Source organism: Rhineura floridana, chromosome 8 (genome assembly GCF_030035675.1).
Source record: "Rhineura floridana isolate rRhiFlo1 chromosome 8, rRhiFlo1.hap2, whole genome shotgun sequence".
NCBI lineage: Eukaryota > Metazoa > Chordata > Lepidosauria > Squamata > Rhineuridae > Rhineura > Rhineura floridana.
Genome location: NC_084487.1, coordinates 98,607,167 through 98,629,259, shown reverse-complemented (window position 1 = coordinate 98,629,259; position 22,093 = coordinate 98,607,167). Strand labels below are relative to the sequence as shown.

Genomic DNA, 22,093 nt, shown 5'->3' with positions numbered 1-22,093 from the left:
CAACTGATTGGCAGATCAACCTGTTCCCCCTCCGTGTGCGATTAATGAAACACTTTGCTCTGGCGACTAGTGTGTTCACAGCCTTAATCTCAGATTTCACACATATTTTGATTGAGCAACAACGTACCATCTCCTTCAGTATCCCCCTCAGTGTAACCCTGGCAGCTGGGTGCCTGGGTTTTGAGTATTTTCCCGCCCAAATTACTTGACTGATGAAGCTAAGGGTCAAGGGAACAATCCCTTTCTTTTGATCACTACTGGAGGTCTATTCACCACTTAGGAAATTCTTAAAAACGTGTCCATGTTTCTGATTACCTATCTAGTCCTGTGGCTAGGATAAAGGTAAGCTCCAGGCAGCAACTTGTCCTTGCACTGCTTCTCTGATCCTATTCACCACTATGGAAGCAGCTTTTTCCATTTAAAAATAAACATCCAGGTAATGTTTCCCACATTTCCTGGTAAGGTGTCCTATGGAAGTTTGCAATTCTGGCCCACAGTTTCCATTATTTTCACAGATGATAATGCCACAGAATTGGCTGCAGATATTTGATAATAAATGGGGCCTTTCAGCATTTTGTTTGTTTGTTTGCGTTTTGCTTTTATATAGAAGGAAGGTTCTTGGGCTCTGTATTAGGTTTGGGGAACTGATTTTAAAAAAACACTTTCTCGAAGCACTTTGAATAGAGTCAAAAGTATTTTGGAAGCCCATAACATGGGACTGTCAGCCTGTTCTTTGTCATCTTTTCAGGAGGAGGACATGGACTCATAGGTAAGTATGAACCTCCTTGTAATACAGTTGCACAAAAAGAGTTGCAGTGTTTACAAGCTTTCTCCGACTGGAAACCATCTCCACAAATTAGGCATGGAGTCTTCTTGTTTTTGTTCTGCAGACCTTTAAACAGAGAGCAGATATTAACTCCCATCAACACTGAACAGCATAGTTTACAATGTCCCTTTTACTGGGATTCTACAAGACATTCTACAAAGAAACTATGCTTGCACTAGTCAGGACCGTCCTATGGCATTTTGGCCTCTAAATAAAATATTTTAAAAGCCTGCTCCACCTAGATGCCAACAATGGACTCCCTTCAGCTTTCCAACCTTAATAACTAGCCTCTTTAACATTAACACCGCATTGCAGAAATATGCACGTAACACAGTTGATGGCACTCCTCACATTCAGGCCTTTGTATGAGTCAAAAATATTTCTCACTCTTTCCCCAGCCCCACTTTGCTTCTGTTTAAACAGCCTCCTATTCTCTTTCACAAATAGACCCTGAACCAAAACAAGATGCCATGTCCTGCATTACTGGAGGCTGAAACCAGGACCTTCAATGTAGCTTTCTTTGAAATGCTACTGGTTCCACACACAGGCCCAGCTAGACAGACAGAGCTGTATAATCTCAGTGTGCAGATTCCAGGAGGGGAATTTGTTAGGCATTGGGGAACATTTTGGAACAAGCTGGGTCTGCGCTGGGCCTGTAAAAAAAGGATGGGCTCCACTTGACTTGGATGGGACCTGACTGTTGGCCCTTCAATAAAAAGGTAGCAGACCAGCTTGTAGGGGGAAACCCGAGAACAGCTGAGGAGTGTCCCGTTCAGAACAAATCATCCTATTGTGAACCTATTGTGAGATGTGAGTGTTGTTGAGCTGATTGGGAACAATGACCACAGTGCTATCAAATTCAGCATATATGTAAGTGGACAGTTGCCAAGAAAATCCAACTTAATCAAAACATGAAACTTCCCAAAAATAAGGGGACTAGTGAAAATGAAGTTGAAAGGAAATGTCAATAGAGTAACATGTCTCCAAAATGCTTGGGTTGCTCAAAACCAAGATAATAGAAGCTCAGCTAGAATGTATTCCAAGATCAGGAAAGGTGCCATCAGGGCTAAGAGAATGCTAGTGTGGTTAATCAGCAGAGTAAAAGACACTATAACAGGCAAAAAGGCTTCCTTTAGAAGATGGAAGTCATCTGAATGAGAAGAACAAAATTGAACACAAACATGGGCAAAAGAAATGCAAGTGGGCAAGAAAGGATGGTAAAGTAAGAATTTGAGGAGCACTTGCTAAAAACATCAAGACCAACAACCAACATACTGTTGCGCGCCTCCCCCAATCTCCGAGCGGTGAGATTTCAGGGGGTCCCTGCGCCCATCCAGGGTTTGGTTTCCTTTGGGAAGAAGGCCAGCGGAGACTGCGGTGTCTTTATGAAATATGGTTTATTTATGTACACACATTCCAACCTGAGCTTAGGATGGAGGGGTTCAAGGCATCAGCAGTCTAATATCCAGCTTTTCCATCTAGGTGCAGGGGCATCCTATCGCCTGCAGCCCTAGTTCCCTAGAACACACACTTCCAGTTCCAAACACACTTCTGCCCGCCCAGGAGTGGGGGGAGAGACTCTCCTCCAGTAGAGTTTAAAATGACAAAAAGGATCTTCCTAGCCCCTTTCACCAGTTGCCGGGGCAACAAAATAGGACCATTAACTACCTAGCCACTCTATTTGATTAACAAAGGAGATTCATCTGGCTAGCAGAGCCAGCCTCCCAGGCATAGGATTCCAAATCAGAGGCTGGAAAGGTGACCCACAGAAATCATCCATTCCAGCCCCCCCCCCATGCTCATAACACATACATTAGTGGCAGGAAACTGGCTTTGGATGCAAGAGAAGCTCACCAGGTGAGGCACAGCTGCTACACTAGCTTCCTGGCAGGTGGGGCACTGTCACTTACTAGGACAGGGAGGGGTGAGGTGGCAGGAAGGTTGGCATGGTACAAATGCACTGGCAGAGCAAATCCAGCACTCCTACTGGTGCATTTGCACCATGTTGACCTCCCCACAGCTTCACCCCTCCCGTTCTTCCTCCTAGTAAGCAGTAGCGACCCATCTTCTGGGAAGTTAACATAATGGCTCTGCCCCATCAGCCAAGCTGCTTCTGTTTGGATGACAAAGGGGTCAAAGGTTTGTTAAATGAGGAAAAGAAGTTTGAAGAGAAGCTGAATGAATTCTTTGTATGTCCCTGTGCCTGAACCTTCACAGAAAGGGAATCTGAGGAACTGAGGCAAATAGTGGTGACAAGAAAGTCCTCATTGTCTAATTAAAAACTGGATCTGGATGGCATCTACCACAGAGTTGTTAAAGAACTCAAATACAAAATTCTGATCTTCTAACAAATAAATAATGTATCCGTAAGATCAGCCTCTATACCTGAGGGCTAGAAAGCGACGGATGTAACGCCACACTTTAAAAAGGAATCCAGGAGGAATCCAGGAAATTACAGGCCAGTTAGCATAGCATCTGTTCCATGAAAATTGAAGGAAAGCATTATCAAAGATCGAGTTACCAAGCATATAGAAGAACAAATCTTGCTGAGCAGAACAGGCATGGCTTCTGCAAGGGTAAGCCCTGTCTTACTAACCTCTGAGAGTTCTTTGAGGGTCAACAACCATATAGGTAGAGGTCATCCAGTCAACACTGTGTACTTAGACTTTCAAAAAGCTTTTGATAAATTACCATTTCAAAGACTCCTGAGTAAGGAACTGGTTAAGAAACAGGAAATGAATAGTAGGAATAAATAGATAATTCTCGCAATGGAGGAATGTGGAAACTGGAGCCCCCCAAAGATCACTATTGGGACCTATGCTTTTGAACTTGTTCACAAATGATCTAGAATTAGGGATGAGCAGTTAGGTAGCCAAGTTTGCTACCTAGAGGTAGGGGTGAGCAGTGAGGTTGCCAATCTGTTTAGGGTGGTATGAACACAAAGGTATTGCGAGGAGCTCCAAAACAATCTATCCAAACTGGGTGAATGGGCAGTAAAATGGAAACTGCAATTCAAAATGTAAAGTGATGCACACTGAGGCAATTTTTTTTCCTAATCTCACATATATGCTAATGGGGTCTGAACTGGCGGTGACTGACCAGCAACGAGACCTTGAGGTTGTAGTAGACAGCTTGATGAAGATGTCAACCCAGTGTACAGCAGCTGTGAAAAAGGTGAATTCCACGTTAGGGATTATTAGGAAAGGAGTAATAAGTAAAACTGCCAATATTGTATAACTGAGTTACAAAAAAAAACTATGGCAAGACCACACTTGAAATGCTGAGTATATACAGTTTTAGTTGCCTGAACTCAAAAAAGGATATTACAGAGATGGAAAAGGTTCAGAAAAGGTCAACCAAAATAATCTAGGGGTTGGAGCAACTCACCTATGAGGAACGTTTACAACATTTGGGGCTTTTTAATTTAGAAATAAAGGGAGTAAAAGGAGATATGATAGAGGTGTACAAAATTATGCATGGTGTGGAGAAAGTGGATAGGGAGACATTCTTCTCCCTCTTTCATACTACTAGAACTCAGGGTTATCCAATGAAACTGAATGTTGGAAGATTCAGGACAGAAGAAACTAGTAATATACAGTTAAACTATGATTTTTTCCCCCACAAGAAGTAGTGAAGGTGACCAACATGGATGACTTTACAAGAGATTAGATAAATTCATGGAGGATAAGGCTATCACTGGCTACTAACCACAATGGCTAGGTTCTTTGAATTCCAGTTGCTGGGAATTACAAGTGGGGAGAACATTGTTGTACTCAGGTCCTGCTTGTGGGTTTCTCATAGGCATCTGGTTGGTCACTGTGAACATAGGATGCTGAAGTAGATAGACCTTTAGCCTGATTTAGCAGGACTCTTCTTATATTTTTAAAAGAGCATAGAATTCTCATTTATCATTGTTTAACAGGATATAAAGCTCCCTTGGTGTCCCCAAAATATCAGTTTCTATAGCTGACAACATGAAAGCTTCTGATTCTCTCAAATGGATCACAATATATGTGTTTCTGGGTGGTATACAGTGCTAGTCCTACTCAGAGTAAACACATTGAAAATAAGACATGACTGACTTAAATTCATTAATTTCAATGGGTCCACTCTGAGTAGAACTTAGTTGAATACAAACCTATGTCTTGATTTAAAAATCTTAATTGGTTAATTTATGAGGGGGTGGACAGTTAGGGTAAATACAACAAAACTACCAAGTTGGTAGCATTAACTAAGGTCCATGACAAAAAAAGACAAATCTATTAATAAAAAGAGAGATCAAAGCTATTGATGTGATGAGAAGTTTTAGGCTGCAACCCTATACATACTTTCCTGGGAGCAGTCCCACTGAAATACTTCTCAGTTGACATGCTCAGAACAACACTGTCAGAGCCTCTAAGAAAATCATTTCAAGAATGTAACAGCCAATGAAAAACTTATTTGTTTAGGAGCATGCACCAACCACAAGATTCAGTTTGGATCCCAGTTTGGTGTGTTAGGAAAGAGCCCAATTTGGTCTAAAGCATTTCAGAGGCTACCCATTTTGGTTTATGTCCAAATCACGCTGTAGAAAGACGAGACTTTGTGTACCCCTATTCATTATTACCGGAAAATCAAAACATGGCTATAACTTTTCTTCTCCTTTAGACAGAATTGGATGACATTTGCAAGCCTATTAGCCCCTCCTGAATGAATAAAGTCTAACAAATAGGCTTAGGTATTTTTGTACTGGGCATCTTATAAAGTTTTGTTTTTTTAAAGAATTGTCTGTAACTTTTATTTTTATTTTGCAAGATTGCGTGACATTTGCAAGCTTGTTAGTCCCTTCTGAAGGGATGAACCATGCAAAATTTCAGAAGGATAGTGGTTTTCCTACAAGGGAAACCTTTACAATTTTGGGGTGATTAAGTGATTTAAAAAAAAATCTCCTACAGTTTTGTGGACTATTTTTATGAAAATAGCAAACATGAGAAAGGTGCCCTTAAGTAAGAAACCTGCCAAATTACAGACAAATAGCTTGAAGAGTTTTTGTCCTAGGCACCTTTAAAGTTGATATGTAGCATAGAGGAAGGATTCAAATGTCCACGATATTCCAAACAGGTACCTTCCAAACCAGCACGATTATCAGAACTAGCAAAGCGTGCAGAACAGACAAGAACAAGGCGATACATTACTTCAGTATCCCTTCCTTAAAGTTCAGGGATTGGAGGGCCCTGGTAAAATCAATCTCTCTGATTAAACACTAGACCTTGTCAGCCACAAACCCCTCCCCAGTCAGCCCTCTACCCCACCCCAGGTTTTTCCTTATAAGGCAAACTTAAGGGGAAATGATTCAGTTTTTGCAGACACATTGTCTCCACATTAAGACGTTTTTAAAGATTTTTTTAAATGATGTTTTTAAAGATGTTTTGTTTTAATGTGTTTTTAAAAGATGATTTGTTGTAATATATTTTAAAGTCAGTTTTTATGATGTTTTAGAGCATTTTTAGTGCTTTTGTTTGCTGCTCTGGGCTCCTGCTGGGAGGAAGGTTGAGATATACATCTAATAAATAAATAAATAAATAAATGTTTAAAGAAAGTCCAGATCACTTTAGAGGCTCCCTCTTTGATTCGGGATGCTTCAGCAATATCATACTTTAGCGCTGACAAGTCCAAGATCTGTCTGAACTAGCCCACTTCAATTAAGGATTCATCCAAATCCTAAGCACCCCCTAGTTTCAGTGACCCTCAGGATCACCTGCAAATTTCATCCAGTTCTGAAATTTAAAAAATCCATAGATTCTTCCCAGTCTTTTGTCAGGATCATTTGAGGAAAGAGAGGACAGTTACACTGGTAGAAAACCAATAAAAGTTTGTAATGTATATATTCCTTAAACTGCTTAGCTTCAAAGTCACCCCCAAAGAGATTTTCCCAAATATTTTTATTTTAACAAAAATTTGTTCTAATTACTTATTTAACAAATAATTTATCCGTTAGTTAGTTGACAATAATATTTTTTGTAACACTGATTTTATCATATATATATATATATATATATATATAAGGGCTTATCCACATGGGAGCATAACTTTGTGCTAAAGATGCTGTTTTTACCTCCGTTTTCTGTTTGCACCATCTACAGTAAGGAATCAGCTGCAAACATGGTGTTTTCTAGTCACACTTGAGGGGAAGCATCAATCACAGAGTTTCCTAAAGACTATGCCCTCTAATTTAATATTCCCACTCCCTCTCATTACCTGGCAACTGAGCATGCTCAGTTTGTTCTACCTGGAAGTCTTGTGCACAAGTGGGGGGGGGGATAAAGGCACTGATTGCAGCAACATAAAAGAAGCTTACAGAACAGAAGAGAGAAGCGGAGTTTCACACAGGAAATGAAATGAAAGGGAGGATGAGGGAGTGGGCATGGACAGGGGAACTGACACACCCACCTAAAAGCATCGGAACAAAGTGTCTGCAAGCCCTAGAGATACAGAGTGAAGACTTTTTTCCTTCCCTTTTTGAATTAACGGATTGGGTTAGTATGGATTTACAGGGGGGAAACTGTGCTAGCTTCTGTTTGCCAGTAACATCATGTGAAAAATGCAAATTAAAATGGGATGCAAGTAGCACCAGACACATAGTAAATCACCATGTGGATAAGCCCTAAGTGTTATATTATAAAGATATATATATATAAAATATTTACTTTTTTCATTTTACCTGTATCTTTAGAGGGCTGAAGTAATGCCCAATCTAGTGCATGTGGCTTTTGAGATGTAGTGACAGCTTGATTTCCAATCTGATGGCTTGGCTCTTTAATTGCTTTCGTCTTTTTTTTATCAGATACAGATGTTGCTTCAGGACTATAAACTATGCAAGGAAAGTCTATGGTGTGGACAGGTTTTTTGTGTGTGCTTTTTACTTTAAGGCTTTTCTCTTGCAGCTTCTTGAGGGTCTTTGGCAAAGTGCAAGGAACGTTATTTCCATGTTTTACTTTTACATTTTGCTTGTCGTTGACAGGTGCCACTGAGTCGCCTTTGATTTCTTGATTGGTTGCAGATTGTGTTACCCCCAGCAATGGTTCAAGAAAATTAAAATTACTGATTGCAACTATGTGCTTTTTCAATCTCTTAACATTGATTCCTTCCACAAAAAGGTCTGTAGGATTAAATGGTGGCATATCCAACATGGGCTATAGAGAAAAACAAAACAAAACCATCATTTTCAGCAGTTTTCTCTTATAAGAATGGAAATTAGGTAAGAGATGGCTTGTTCTCACAATTATGTAGTGAAACAGTGAAAGGGTGTACAGGTAAAAAAAGAGGACCTGACTCCTGCACCTTCAATAGTTGCACAGAAGAAGGAATTTCAGTTAGTGTTGTCTGTCATGCAAGCTCACCTGCTGAAACTTCCTCTTCTACACAAGTATTAAAGATGCAGGGGCCCTGTCCTCTTTTTCACCTGGCCACCCTAAGTAGCTATGAGAAAGTCCTATCAGTTCCCATCTAGAAATAAATTGGACTGTTTTTTTTACGTGTCTGTTGAATACCCAAACTGTTATTCAAGAGTTTCAATGAATTTCCACAAAGGGTCTGAAAAGTCTTCCACTGGCACTTGTTATGTTTGCAATGAAGTCTGATGTGCTGATGGGTGTGATGATATCATCAACATATAATTGTTTACTAAGACCATGTTAGCAAGCCTAAAAGGGCCTGGCCATCACTACCACAACCACTGAAGGGAGAGGTAGAATGTCAGCAGTGGTGTACAAAACCTTCATACTGCAATGCCAATTTTCTGTGCAAACCTTCTGAAGCTCAAGATCTTGAGGAGGAGCCTTCTGGACCCTTTTTCTGGAGATTCTGGGGCTTCCCCTATTATTTTTTGAAGATTTACATTTCAAAACGAGGACCTAAATATAATCAAGTTGAATATTTGAACATTTTGAATCCCAGCTGATTAGAGAACAAAATTAAACAATTCTTGCCTGTCTCCACAGAAGTTCAAATTGTCCAATGTCACAGTTTTTGTCGAGCTTCCTGTCAATCACTACCTTGATTGTGTCTTCTTGAACCTGAGCACATAGGTCTGACGTTATTGGAGTGGAAGGATACATGGTTGGACTACTGTTGATTTCAATCAACCAAGGTTTAAAGTCATTTCCAAGAATGAAATCTGCTCCATAGAGTTCAAAACTACTCCTCCGAGGTTCAACCTGTTCCTGAGCCATCTTCATTGTATAGATTAATATTTTTTTCATGGATGGATAGATAACATTGCGCCAGATATGGCCAAGGCCTCTCTTTTGCAAATACTCTTGGAATTTGCTGCTTGTCCACATATTGTGATGGGGCAATTGAGAGCTGCGGTCTGGTGCATTCTTGTAGTTCTTCTGGATGGAATTATTGCAAAGGTGAATTGAGCTGTGAAAGTGGGACACAAGAATTACTCTCATAAAACAAGCAGCTGGGAAATGTACAGTGCAAATCATGCTGGTAAAAATAAATACAAGGAAAAAGTGTAATAACATTACACTTAAAGATATATGGATCTAGACTTGGTTACGCTTACAGTAGTCCTATCCAAATCAATGGTACTTAAGGTAGTCATGACTAACTTAAGCCCCATTGATCTCCTCCAAGCATGATCCATCCTATACGTCTTTTTCCTTTAAATATCTTGAGATAAGTACTATTGAGTCCCATTGAAGGACACTAAATGCATTAACATTACTCAGTGATGTAACATAAAATGGAGGCATAATGGAAGCATTGTACCTGACAAGACTACAGGATGGTTGTCTTCAGTCTCTGGCCTCTGTATTAGTTTCTTATTGGTTTTGTTGTTGATTTGTGACTTGCACACTTTACGCCACCCACTCACCCCCAGCCAATACTAAAAAAAAATAGGAACTTTGGCCAAGAGAATCAGCCTTACCATGGCACAGGGTGAAGCAATCCGCTTCAGAAAGTGCAATAAATTGGGCGGGGGTGCAGATGAAGGCAGGAATTGTTACCTGATTTTTTAAAGTGTTGGCCTTAGTAGGGGAGGTGGGGTGCCATGAGGGTTCCACTTCAGGCAGCAAAGTGTCTTTGGCCAGCACTGTTAGGAATTGGATATGACCTGAACCTGGTTGACTCTAAACAGGTTTCATTTCCTGATTCAGGTGATTGAACAAGATCAAATGCAATTATACATATTTAGCTTTGCCTCAGTTGGGGTTGAGGACTAAGGGATTAAAATGTTACCTCTTATTCAGTCACAAACAATGCCATGTGCAACAAACAGCTGTCATCACTAAAAACAACTTTATGCAATAAGCTAAAATGAGAACAGCCTCATACCATGTTCATGGTGCTCTGATGGTTCTGGAGTACCAGTGTCATATCAGGCAAGCCACCCATGATTCTCTCATAACAATTTCAAGTGATCTTTATTAACAATACATTCTTCACATACACATTTATTCTTCTCTTGGTTACCTGTGCTCTTAGGACATATGCCACACAGTAACGTATTATAGTACAATTTACCATTGGTTACCTGTGCAGATTGTCTAAGGAGAATCGCTGAGTGGAAAATCTGAGATAGCTTTCTTTGTAGAACCATAAAGTCAGGGGGTTCCAGTCTGTCACAAGAAACCACTGCCTAATATCAAACTTTGCATCGTATAGCAATAGTGGGGTCTCAATATACTTTTGGACCACCCACTTATGATCCTTTATTGGAAACTGGTCAGTTGGTTCAACTAGTTTCAATATATCATCCAGTCGGTTCTTGCATACTATTTCTGGAAGAGAAGACATGAGAAAAATTATGTTCATATGTAAACTAATGTATGGGAATATGAAGGGAGAGACTGTAGCTTTAGGAAGACTGTAAAATGGCATAGCACATGATTTGCATGCATAAGAACATCAGAACAGTCTGCTGGATCAGGCCAATAGCCCATCTAGTCTAGCATCCTGTTCTCACAGTGGCCAATCAGAGGCCTCCGGAAACCTGCAAGCGGGATCGGAGTGCAAGAGCACTCTCCTCTCCTGCAGTTTCCAGCAACTGGTATTCAGAAGCCTACTGCCTCTGACAGTAGAGGCAGAAAATAGCCATAATGGCTAGCAGCTTTTGATATCCTCCATGAATTTATCTAATCCTCTTTTAAAGCCCTCCAAGTTGGTAGCTATCACTGCCTCCTCTGGGAGCGAGTTCCATAGCTTAACTATGTGGTGCGTGAAGAAGTACTTTCTTTTATCTGCCATGAATCTTCCAGCATTTGCATGCAAAAAGTCTGAGGTTTAGTCTACCAATCTACATTAGAATATGACTCTTGAGTCACACCCTGAATAAGGGAAAGTTCCATTATTCTGCTTGATATGTATGGAAACATGTTTGATTGTCCCCATTTATCTGTTTGCCCGGTTAAAAACAGGGCATTTTTCATTCGCTTGCCAGGCTGCAATACATGGTTGGCATACCATGTACAGCCCAAAGGCCACATGCTGTTGACACAGTTGCCTAATCAGATCTCTCAGTTTTGAAGACAAGCTGCACCAAAGTTACCCACAGAATATTCAACCCAAATAGAAAGTTTGGGACTTGTACTCAGACTTTCATACACATTACTTTGAATAGGACTGACAAAGGCTGTCATTAGCTATTTACGAATCAAGTGTTAAAACTGACAAGACAAGAATCCACCTGAAGGAAAGACAGCATGCTTAAATGGAAGACACTGCCATTTTGTCCCTCAGCTCTAAGGCTGGGACTCAAAATGCTATATGCCACTCTCCACACACACGTCAGGTGTCCCCTCCTAGCAGCAGTCTCCTGTGTCTTCAGAAAGCTTCCCCCACCCCAAATATGAAGCCCCTAGAAAAACACCCAATGAGGCATGAGGGACTGTCACCAGAAATAAAAATAGTGAACATACCTAAGCACATGCAAAAACTCACTGCACATTAGTGAATGAGCATGTCTGGATCCTGACCAACATTTATTTATTTATTTATTCATTCATTCATTCATCCATCCATTCATTCAATTTATATCCCACCCTTCCTCCCAGAGGAACACACACACATGCACGCAGGTACACATGTATGAGAAGCCAACATAGTGGCCTTCAGATGTCATTGGACTCCAGCTCCCATCAGTCTCAGCCAACATTGCCAGTGACCATGGATGATGGGAGCTGTAGATGGAGATAATTTCTATAAACTCATTAATATGGAATTCTTTTTCCAGTTCACTGTATGGCTGTCTGTAAAGCAGACATTTGCAACAGCTCATATGGATGCTTTTGATATGTAGAAGGGAAATTTATTTCAGATTAATCAGTCAATAAACAACCAATACAGCAACAGTGTGAGAACAATAAAACTGAAGAGTTGTTACTAATTTACTCCTAATGCCTGGGACAATATGATAGAATTGTTTTTGTCTGTATGTACCCCCAAAGGACAATATTCCTACCTCTGCCACGGGATTTTGCTCCAGGTTTAATAATCCAGATGTTGTGGAGACCATCAATATCTTGTTGCGGGTTTATTAGCATAATTCTGTGCAAAATATTTTGACACTGAGTGAAGTAGTTGTCTGCATTACAAATCACTGCACCCTCACTGCAAACAACAAAAAATGTTAAAATTATCTAAGAAACATTTTATAAACACTTTCTGCAATTACAAATAAAAGGGTAGTTATTTCAGGTACAATATTTTTGGGGAAGATAAAAAGTCTTTCAACACCTTGTAGACTTTCTTAGTCTTTAAAGTGCCACAAACAGTCTTGGTTATTTTATCCAGAACAGGAGTAATTTCTGAATTTGCCTTCAGTTCCAATTACTAGGCCATTGACTTCACTGGAGGACTCTGGTAAGATGGGTATTGGAGGCACTGTTTTACAGTGATTCTGATCCTATCTCCAGGGTCGCTCTCTGAGAATAGCATTGGGTGACTGTCTTTTGCCCCCTCCAGCAGCAGTGCTGTGGGGTGCCACAGGGTACCATCTTGTCCCCCATGCTGTTTAACATCTATATGAAGCCGTTGGGAGCAGCCGTCAGGAGCTTTGGGGGAGGTGTCAGCAGTATGCTGATGATACCCAGCTCTATTTCTCTGTAAAATCTGAATCAGGAGAGGCTGTACAAGCCCTGGACAGCTGCCTGGACTCAGTGGTGGGCTGGATGAGGGCCAATAAACTGAGTCTGAATCCTAGCAAGACAGAGGTTCTGTGGGTTGGTGGTTCCCGAGTGTGGATAATTGGTCAGTTGCCTGCTTTGGATGGGATCGTACTCCCTCTGAAAGAGCAGGTCCATAGTCTGGGGGTGCTCCTGGATCCATCTTTGTCGCTAGAGGCCCAGGTGACCTCAGTGGCTAGGTGTGCCTTTTACCAGCTTTGGCTAGTAAGACACCTGCGACCATTTCTGGACTGGGATAGCCTGACCACTGTTGTCCACGCACTGGTAACCTCCAGGCTGGATTACTGTAATGCACTCTATGCGAGGTTGCCCTTGAGGTTGGTCCGGAATCTGCAGCTGGTGCAAAATGCAGTGGCGAGACTGCTCACTGGGGCAGGGTATTACCAACATGTCACCCTGCTGCTGAAAGAACTGCATTGGCTGCTGATTTGCTTCTGGGCCAAGTTCAAGGTTCTAGTTTTGGTGTACAAAGCCCTATACAGCTCAGGACCAGGATACCTGAAAGACCGTCTTACCCCTTATATACCCAGTTGATCACTGCGCTCTGCAGGTGAGGACCTCCTGCAGATATCATCTTATCAGGAGGTTCATTCTGCACAATATAGGAAACGGACCTTTAGTGTGGCGGCACCTACCCTGTGGAATTCCCTCCCCTTGAATATTAGGCAGGCACCATCTCTGCTATCTTTTTGGTGCCTTTTGAAGACCTTCCTCTTTCAACAAGCCTTTGGAGACCTATCCCAGTCTGCTTCTGTGTTACAATTGCTTGTTAATATGTTTTTAAGGCTTTTTTAAAAGATGTTTTTAAACCTTTTTAAAAAAATGTTTTAAAAAAAACTCCAGCAGAGCCAGCCCCTCACCCCAAGGCACAGGATTCCAAATCAGAGGCTGGAAGGGGACTCACAGGGATCATCCATTCCAACCCCCATACTCACAACAACCTGAAGCCCCTCTTCTTTCTCACTGGACTGTGTGTCAATGTCATGCTCCCTGTGTGTACAGAATTAAACAGACATATAATCTTTATTCTTTTTTTTAAAAAAATCTACAGTATTTTGAATCAATGATCTGAAAACATTTGGCCTTTTGATTGATGCTGAAATTTTGTATCCTTGTATTCTGAAGCCTATAGGAGGATCTCTGCCCACATATGGAAGGGTGACAGAATGTTCTGCTGGCATATTCTGGGCTACCAGCACATAGAAATCTTAGGAAGCTCTTATAACAGGTCAGATTGTTGATTCATCAATCAAAAGGCCAAATGTTTTCAGATCATCGATTCAAAATACTGTAGATATTTTTTAAAAAAGATTACGTCTGTTTTGTTCTATACACACAGAGAGCATGACATTGACACAGTCCAGTGAGAAAGAAGAGGGGCTTCAGGTTGTTGTGAGTTGGGGGGATAGAATGGATGATCCCTGTGAGTCCCCTTCCAGCCTCTGATTTGGAATCCTGTGACTTGGGGTGAGGGGTCGCACTGCTGGAGTTTCTTTTGTTAAGCTAATAGAGTGACCAGGTTGTTAATGGGTCTATTAGGGGCCCAGCAACTGATGAATGGGTCAGGAAGATCCTTTTGTCATTAAAACCCTTCAGGAGAGCCCTCCCCCCCCCTTCCTGGTGGCTAGCAGAGGTTTGTGCTTTGAGTGTGTTTTAGAGTTGTCTTGGAATGCCTGGGAACTGGAGGCAGGCAAAGAGGCTGGCTTTAGGATGCCTCCTGCAATGATATTCCCAATTGTTAATCTAGATTAGAATTCTGTTTTCAATCAGAAACATACATTGAAAGAGTAAAGCCACTAAGAACATTGATTCAGAACAGATGGTAAGAAAAGTAAGAAATCAAGACCAAGGGTCATGTTGAATCAGAACACATTTAGATGTAGAAGTGAACACTTACTGAATGAGACAGTAGTACTGTTCAATTAATTGATTCCATTCTCTGTCAGAAAGTACTGGAGGACCGTCTATGTCTGAGTCGATGTCATCATGTTCAATTTGTTCAAGATAGGTTTCACACACTTTGCATGCCATTTCTACTAGTTCTCCAGGAAGTTCCTTAACTTTCTTTTCATCAGGATCTATGAAACCCAAAGCAAAGTATTTGTCAGTGATGTGCACTCTTTCTGCAGATAAAAACTTCTCTAGCCCAGATTCCTCTGTAAGGGCCATGTTAGGGACATGCCATGTATCTGCAGTTGAAAAAGAATGCACAATATGATGCTTTTCAACTGTTCTTTAATATGTGAACAGCCCGTCGTTGAGATACTTTCATAAAACAAAAATGAAATTGTCATACAGCATATTAGCAAATGAAGATTACATTCTGCAACCACAGTGATATGATTCTGACAGCTTCTGAAAACAGCCCTCTCTGAGACTCAGGCTAGACAACATATTTGCCATTTAATCATCTCAGGCTAGTTTTTCTCAGAGCTTGGAAAAGTTACTTTTTTAAACTACAACTCCCATCAGCCCCAGCCAGCATAGCCACTAGATTGGGCTGGTGGGAGTTGTAGTTCAAAAAAGTAAATACCAGTCCTGGAAGATGGGACTATGCAAATCAGGACTGTGGCACATGAGGGGAGGGATGATCCTTCTCCCTGAACTGTGTTCCTGCCCAGAAAATCCCCTCAAAGGTGCAATTTGCCATTATGGCACCTTCTAGGGCAAATAGTAGCTGGGGGAGGAACTTTTCAGGGGGCAACCAATGGAAAGAATGTGTCAACCCCCCCACTCCCCATGTGCTGCATTCCCAGAAGTGCCAGCCTTAGAGATGGGCAAGCTGGGCTGTCACCTGGGACACCGAGCGGAAGGGTGCGCCTCCCTAAGCTGAAGGGAAAACCTAGCTGAGCTGAGGGAGTAATCTAGCTGAGCTGAGGGGGGCATCTAGCTGATCTCAGTGGCTGTGTTTTTTTAACATACTGTCTGCAGTGAGCTAGGGTGGCAAAAAACAAGTGCCTGTAACCTTTTTTTCAAGTTCTACAGGTTGTTTGGGTACTAACTACAAAAATGATCTTCTGTCAATTAGCTTTAAAGTATGTTTCCATTTCAATTTCCACTTTGATGTCATTTGCACAGGTAAAAATCAGTGGAATACAGATTTAGTCTGAGGCAACATTACCAAGCATTTAGCACTTCAAATATTATAACCACTATAAGCACTATATAAATAAAAATAAAACAAAGCTGCAAATTGTAAGAGGTCATCTGGATACCTTTTTTATTTATAACTTTTCTTTATTATTTTTAATGATAAGAACAATGGATATTCTAAAAGAACGAATGCTTACCAAAAGATAGGAACTTCTCCCAATATAAAAGTAAAACCTGTGAAAGCTGGGGAGGGACTTTTGGAGCTCAGACAGGAGAGCTTCCAGTAGGATCCATTTTGTGTCTGTGATGAACGTAATAAAGAATATAGGCCTACAACTCCATGAGGTCTACAACTCCTTGAGAGTCATCCTTTGAGACCCAGTCACACCACATGACAGAGATTTCACTGGGATCACAGAACTGGAGCAGAAGTACACTGAAAGCAGAGGACCAAATAAGAGGTAGCTTTCTCTGGGCCCTTTTCAGAAGCATTGATAGGGAAAAGCCTGGGAATAGCTGGGTTTGTTACACTGCTAGGTTTTGCAGTCCTGCACAAGCCATACAACTTGGTGACACTGCAAAGCTGCAGGGCTGCCCAGAGAGCAGGGACAACTGAAGCAGTTTGCCCCAGGCCACCACAAAGCAAGGGATCCTGCCTTTGGAAGAGGTATTCAGGAGAAGCACAACCTGATCTCTATTCCGTTATCCCCATGTAAGAAAAAATGAAGCACATCCATCATTCTGCTTGATCCCAGGGCCATGAGGAGCTGCAGGCAAGAATTCTCACATGTAGCACGTATGTGCAATAATTCTCACATGTGGCCCCCAACTTTATGCACACATGCATGGGTCCTTGCAGGGAGCAGCAGCAGGGCCGCCAACATCACATCTGCACTGGGCCCCATAAACCCTCTGGGTGGCCTACGAAGCTGGCCATGGGAAAGGGGATGCCAAAGGCACTCCTCACCCAGGACACTATTTATCCTAGGACCAGCCCTGATTCCCATTCTGAATCAGGTATGAGGACAGATAATCACGTTGCAAAACGAACACAGGATAGGCAATCATGCAGCAAATGTATTGTCCAGTCAAGTGTGTGAAGGGACAACAGAAGTCTCAGTCAGAGTTCTAACATTCCATCCTACATGTAACCTGGGCCTGCTTTATGATGGAGCACACAAGTTTCATTGCCTTCAACTTTATGTACTAGTTTTTTACTTAAGTATAGAAATGTCCCATTGTGAGACTTTCATTAAAATTCTATCTGGTATTGTGTGCCTTCTAAATTTCAAATTTCTGGCATGTGGGGAAATACTTTAAATCCCCCATTTTGACACACGGGCAGACACATCATATGTTTTTAATGTTTTGTTTTTTAAAAAATAATCAGCCTCTCTCACACTACATGGTGCCCACTTTTTAGGTTTCTCATTCATGGGAAAGTATCCTAATAATATGATGCCCTTGTGAGCAAGTATCTGTCAGTAAAATATAGAATTTATCACATTGTGCTAGTGCTTAAATAACCTAGCACTTTCTTTTCCAAGTGCTGGCTCTTAGAAAGATGTAAATATTATCTGGGACCAGGATGCCTTAATGACTACCTGCTCCCATATGAACTGGCCAGTACATTAAGATTACTTATGGCAACCTTGTTCCAGATACCCTGTCTTAAAAAGTGAGATAAGTGGCTTACAAGACATGTGTAAGAAGGTGCCGAGATGATAGTGTACCCTCCATAGGGTGCACTATCAGGCATTTAAGGCTGTAGTCCAGTACATTCTTACCTGGGAGTAAGTCCCATTGAACCCAGTGGAGCTTACTTTTGAGTAGACATGTATTGGATTGCAGTGTAAGTCAGATGTTTTAGGTGCTTTTAAAAATATTTATGTTTTATACATCCAGGTCTTATATAATCTTTGAATATTTTATTGATGGCCTTTACATGTTTATAAATTGTTTTGGAGATACTCTGATTTTTTTGCATTTATTTTTTAGTTCTGTCTTGTATAGAATATTTTACACAATTTGTTCTCAGCTGCCTTTAGGCAGAAAAGTGGCCTATACATGTTTTAAATAAGAAAAAATAGAAGACAGATATTAGTGTTGTGCCGCTCGTTGTGATCAGTAACATCTCATGTTATTATAACCAAGGCAGTGTCAAAACTGCTCTTACCAGTTTGATTCTTTTTCACTTTTTTCTGAAACTGCCACCACCTTTTTGATCTTTTTTGCTTCCTTTTTCGAAATTTTTGGATGCATTTTGCTGTTTTAAAAAGATGTGTTGCCGTTATGCAATAATGTCATCACACAGAAGCAGCAGCTGCAGCAGTAAAATAAAAATAAAAATGCCTCAACAGCAGCAGGAGAGGCATAACATGCAAAATACCCCAGGAGTATTTATGTGGAGTTTTGCAAGAAAGACAAAAACTTCAAACTGAGCATAATGGGATTTGTAGTTTTTGTTATGGGCCCTAAAGCACAAAAGTAGAGCCAGTGAAGGGTAGTTCCTAGCATCGGGCTAGGAACTGGGAGACTAGGGTTCAAATTCCCACATTGCCATGAAGCTCACTGAGTGGTCTTGGGCCAGGCACTTCTCTCATTCTAACCAGTCTCACAGGGGGTCTTAAAATGGGGAAGAGGAGAACCATGTATGCCACTTTGAGCTCCATGGAGGAAAGGTGGGATATAACCGTAATAAATAAATAGTAAAATAGGTAGAAAGAAAAACTATGTAGTTTAAAATAAAAGCTTTCGATAGTCCAAAAACTAGACAACAGTTCCATCAAAAATGTCTTTTCCTCTGAAACCAACACTATGATATCAATGTTTTCTCATCGACATATGTGCTAATTTTCCTTTTTGGATATCTTAGTTTTATAGCAACAAACAATAGCCCATAGGGAGAATGGAAAATCTGCATATACTTACACACTTATTTATTCTGTTGAAGTTTATAGTCTCAAAGTGAAGGGGATTATTGTTTGTATACTTGTAGCAGTCTCACTCCAGTCCAGACAGGCACACATAGAGTTTTTCCCTCTGCTAAAGGGGCCTGTTCAAGGAGGATCTCAATGTGTGCCTCAAAACACACACATGACTTTCATTTGGGTTATAATAACAAAAGCGACTTTGCTTGCTGGGGTGCATGAATTTTAGATTACTGCAACTCAGCTTCTCTGAAAGAGGCAACGTATGAGATTTTCTGTAGATGTGGCTGCTTCCAGACTGTCACTATTTTTTGGGTGGGATTCAATCGCATGCCGGAAAATTCAGGTCATGCAACAAAGTGGATTTGGGCTCTTGTGCAACAAACCTGTTTCCAAAAAACTATTGCTTCATGCAATATCATATAACCTTTCCACAAACCAATCAGAACAAATGCATAATAAACAGCGGATGTGGCATAACATCTTCACAAACTGTGGTCAAATTAGGATGAAAGCTCAATAAACAGAAACCTGACGTGGAGAAAATAATCCTTGACCAAAGACCAAATAAAGAAAAGCAAAGAAAGTCAAGTTCTAATCAGACATGATATGATCCTAAAAAATATATAGAAATAGTGGAAAAAATAGTCTTGGCTAATAGCCGACAGTATACACAATAATGCCCAATTTCAAATGCACATGCACTTTACTACACAGGGTGTGATGTAATTTGTTAGCTCTGTAGACAAAATATACATACACTCCCAATGACAACACATCAGTAAAATGCAGAGGTGTACAAATACAGAAATATAAAATGTAAAGATAAAATGCACAACAAATCTCAAATACTATGCCAAATATGCCAAAATATGCCAAACATGTTTCGACTTGATTCAAGTCTTCATCAGTGGCATCTGTTCGGAGAGCTTCTCTTTGTGTGTGGATTCAGATTATACAATGCTTTAAAACATATATAAAGCAAAGATATATGAAAATGCTTTTTATTAACCTAAAAAATTTACCAATTCATACTAAAAATATACTAAAAATTAAACAACAGGCAACTCGTCTTTGGGCATTATTTGTTCCATAAGCAGGTCATCTGGAAACAACCTTAGTCTAAATCAAAATTTGAAATAAGAACACAAAAATACTGAATTAAGTTTTTATCTTAGTTTGTCTATAAACTGTGCAATTTGTAGGGTTTTCTCCTACACTCACCAACACTATCAGATGAACTTTTTTTATCTTTTGCAATATTAATAAATCTAAGCAATACCTTTCATTTGAGTTGTATCGTCTTTATTAGTGTTTTCTTTACATGGCCAGTTATAGTTATCACCAGAAATATGTAAATTGACAACCCATTTGATTATGGAGCATGCTGCTGTTTTCCTGAAGTCATCTGAAATAAATGACATATTATTTTGATGTCCAATTAAACACCACACATATCAAATGGCAAAGCCCTGGGGAATTTTGTAAGAATTTGGTGAAAACATCCAAAAAACATCTTCTGCCATTAGCTCCCATCAGCTGATCATTTTAGACTATGAGCAAGCTATCAGCCTTACTAAAGATGTTATCTCAGCATGTGATATTTTCATTTCTGCATTACCCTTTCATTAAAAGTGAGGAAACAACATTGTGTTTATTAAAACAAAACAAGAAACTTTAATGGCAGATACCAACTGCCAACCTCATTCCACGTACTAGTCCAGAACTGTGTGTTAGTAAGCCTTCTGGAATACAAAAACGTCAACTATTTCTCTTAATGGCTCATTTTAAGTTTTAAAATTAAAATTGAAAATGATGCTGGGCTCCAGTCTTTCTGGACACACCACTCTCCAAGTAGCAGTTTGTGGAGCAGGGCAGCAGTGCCTATCTGACCTCCGATCACTGACATCACTGTGGCGTACCAAGAAGAGGCGATGCAAGGCAGCAACAAGGTTGGCACAGTGCAAACTCATCAGCAGGACCACTGGATTTATTCTGCTGGTGCATTTGCACCATGCTAACTTTGCTGCTGCGTCTCCCTCTCAGTAAGCTGAAGTGATGTTGGTGAGAAGAGCTCAGGTGAGTGTCACCGTCCTGCCACCCGCCACTGCCAGCTTCTGATCTTCTCTCTTTTCCCTGATGTGTGAAGATTCTCTATTGTTACTCAGTGGTGAAATAAAATACCCTCCACATCTGTTCTATGACACTTCCATCTATTTTTACTTCATATAGTCAAGTTGGGACCCTGGCATACAAAACAGATTGTAGGGCTAAGCTCCAGAAAGCCCTGGCACAAATGAGTAGAGAGCACATTTATCAGGCAGCATACAAATACTGTGTATTAATTAACTGATTAAGCTCTGATTTATCCTTTGACAGGTTTGTGAAATACTCCTAGGAATATAGATTTAAGCAAATTCCAAACATGTACAGTAATATCTCAGTTAAGGAGGTACATGCGTTCCTGGACATTACTTCTTTAACAGAAACTTTGGTACCAGAGGTAGGAATAACATGGAAAGAATAGGGATAAGTTCCTATACCATGAAAAAGAAGAGCAGTTCAATATATGTCAGCAAGCGTTTTATTCAAAACTAACAATATGAGTGTCTGAAATGAAACAACCAGGTCAGGTAAGCCTTGTGTACAGACCACTTGAAGGCTTTGTACACTCGAGCAGGTAGGCAAGGGGCAGCCACCGCCACCACACTGTGATCAGTCTCTGTGTGTGTGTGTGTGTGCGCACGTGCATGCGTGCGTGCGTGTTTGCCATCCTCCCCTACACTTGAGCAGACTGGAGTAAACAGTGCTTCCAGGGCACCTGAAGCACAGTTTACTGCAGAGGTGCCTGTGCTTCCTGGCAAGGAATGTCATTCCAGCATCATGTGAGAGAGCTCCCTGCAGCAGCCGCAATCTAATGAACAAGGAACCACATTCTGACTATGTCAGAGTGTGCGCCCCCCACGTCCCCCATGCACCCCCCAAAAAAACTTAGTTAAAAGGAGCTTCTTTCCTGGAGGATTTGTTAGCTGAGGTATTAATGATGGCATTTTTTTAAAAGCTGCCATCAG

The 22,093-nt window shown here is 40.8% G+C and overlaps 1 protein-coding gene across 1 annotated transcript in view; it reads right to left on the bottom strand.

Annotated features, from left to right (window-relative positions):
• Positions 1-686: 686 nt before the first annotated feature.
• Positions 687-22,093, bottom strand: part of TTLL8 (tubulin tyrosine ligase like 8) — a 46,188-nt gene continuing 24,781 nt past the window's right edge. Inside the window, exons 8-14 of the mRNA XM_061582759.1 lie at positions 20,305-20,430; positions 14,897-15,077; positions 12,276-12,424; positions 10,350-10,596; positions 8,794-9,229; positions 7,527-7,998; positions 687-892 (exon numbers count right to left, since the gene is read on the bottom strand). Of these exons, the coding sequence (XP_061438743.1) occupies positions 687-892; positions 7,527-7,998; positions 8,794-9,229; positions 10,350-10,596; positions 12,276-12,424; positions 14,897-15,077; positions 20,305-20,430 (1,817 nt within the window). The remainder of the gene's footprint in view (positions 893-7,526; positions 7,999-8,793; positions 9,230-10,349; positions 10,597-12,275; positions 12,425-14,896; positions 15,078-20,304; positions 20,431-22,093) is intronic.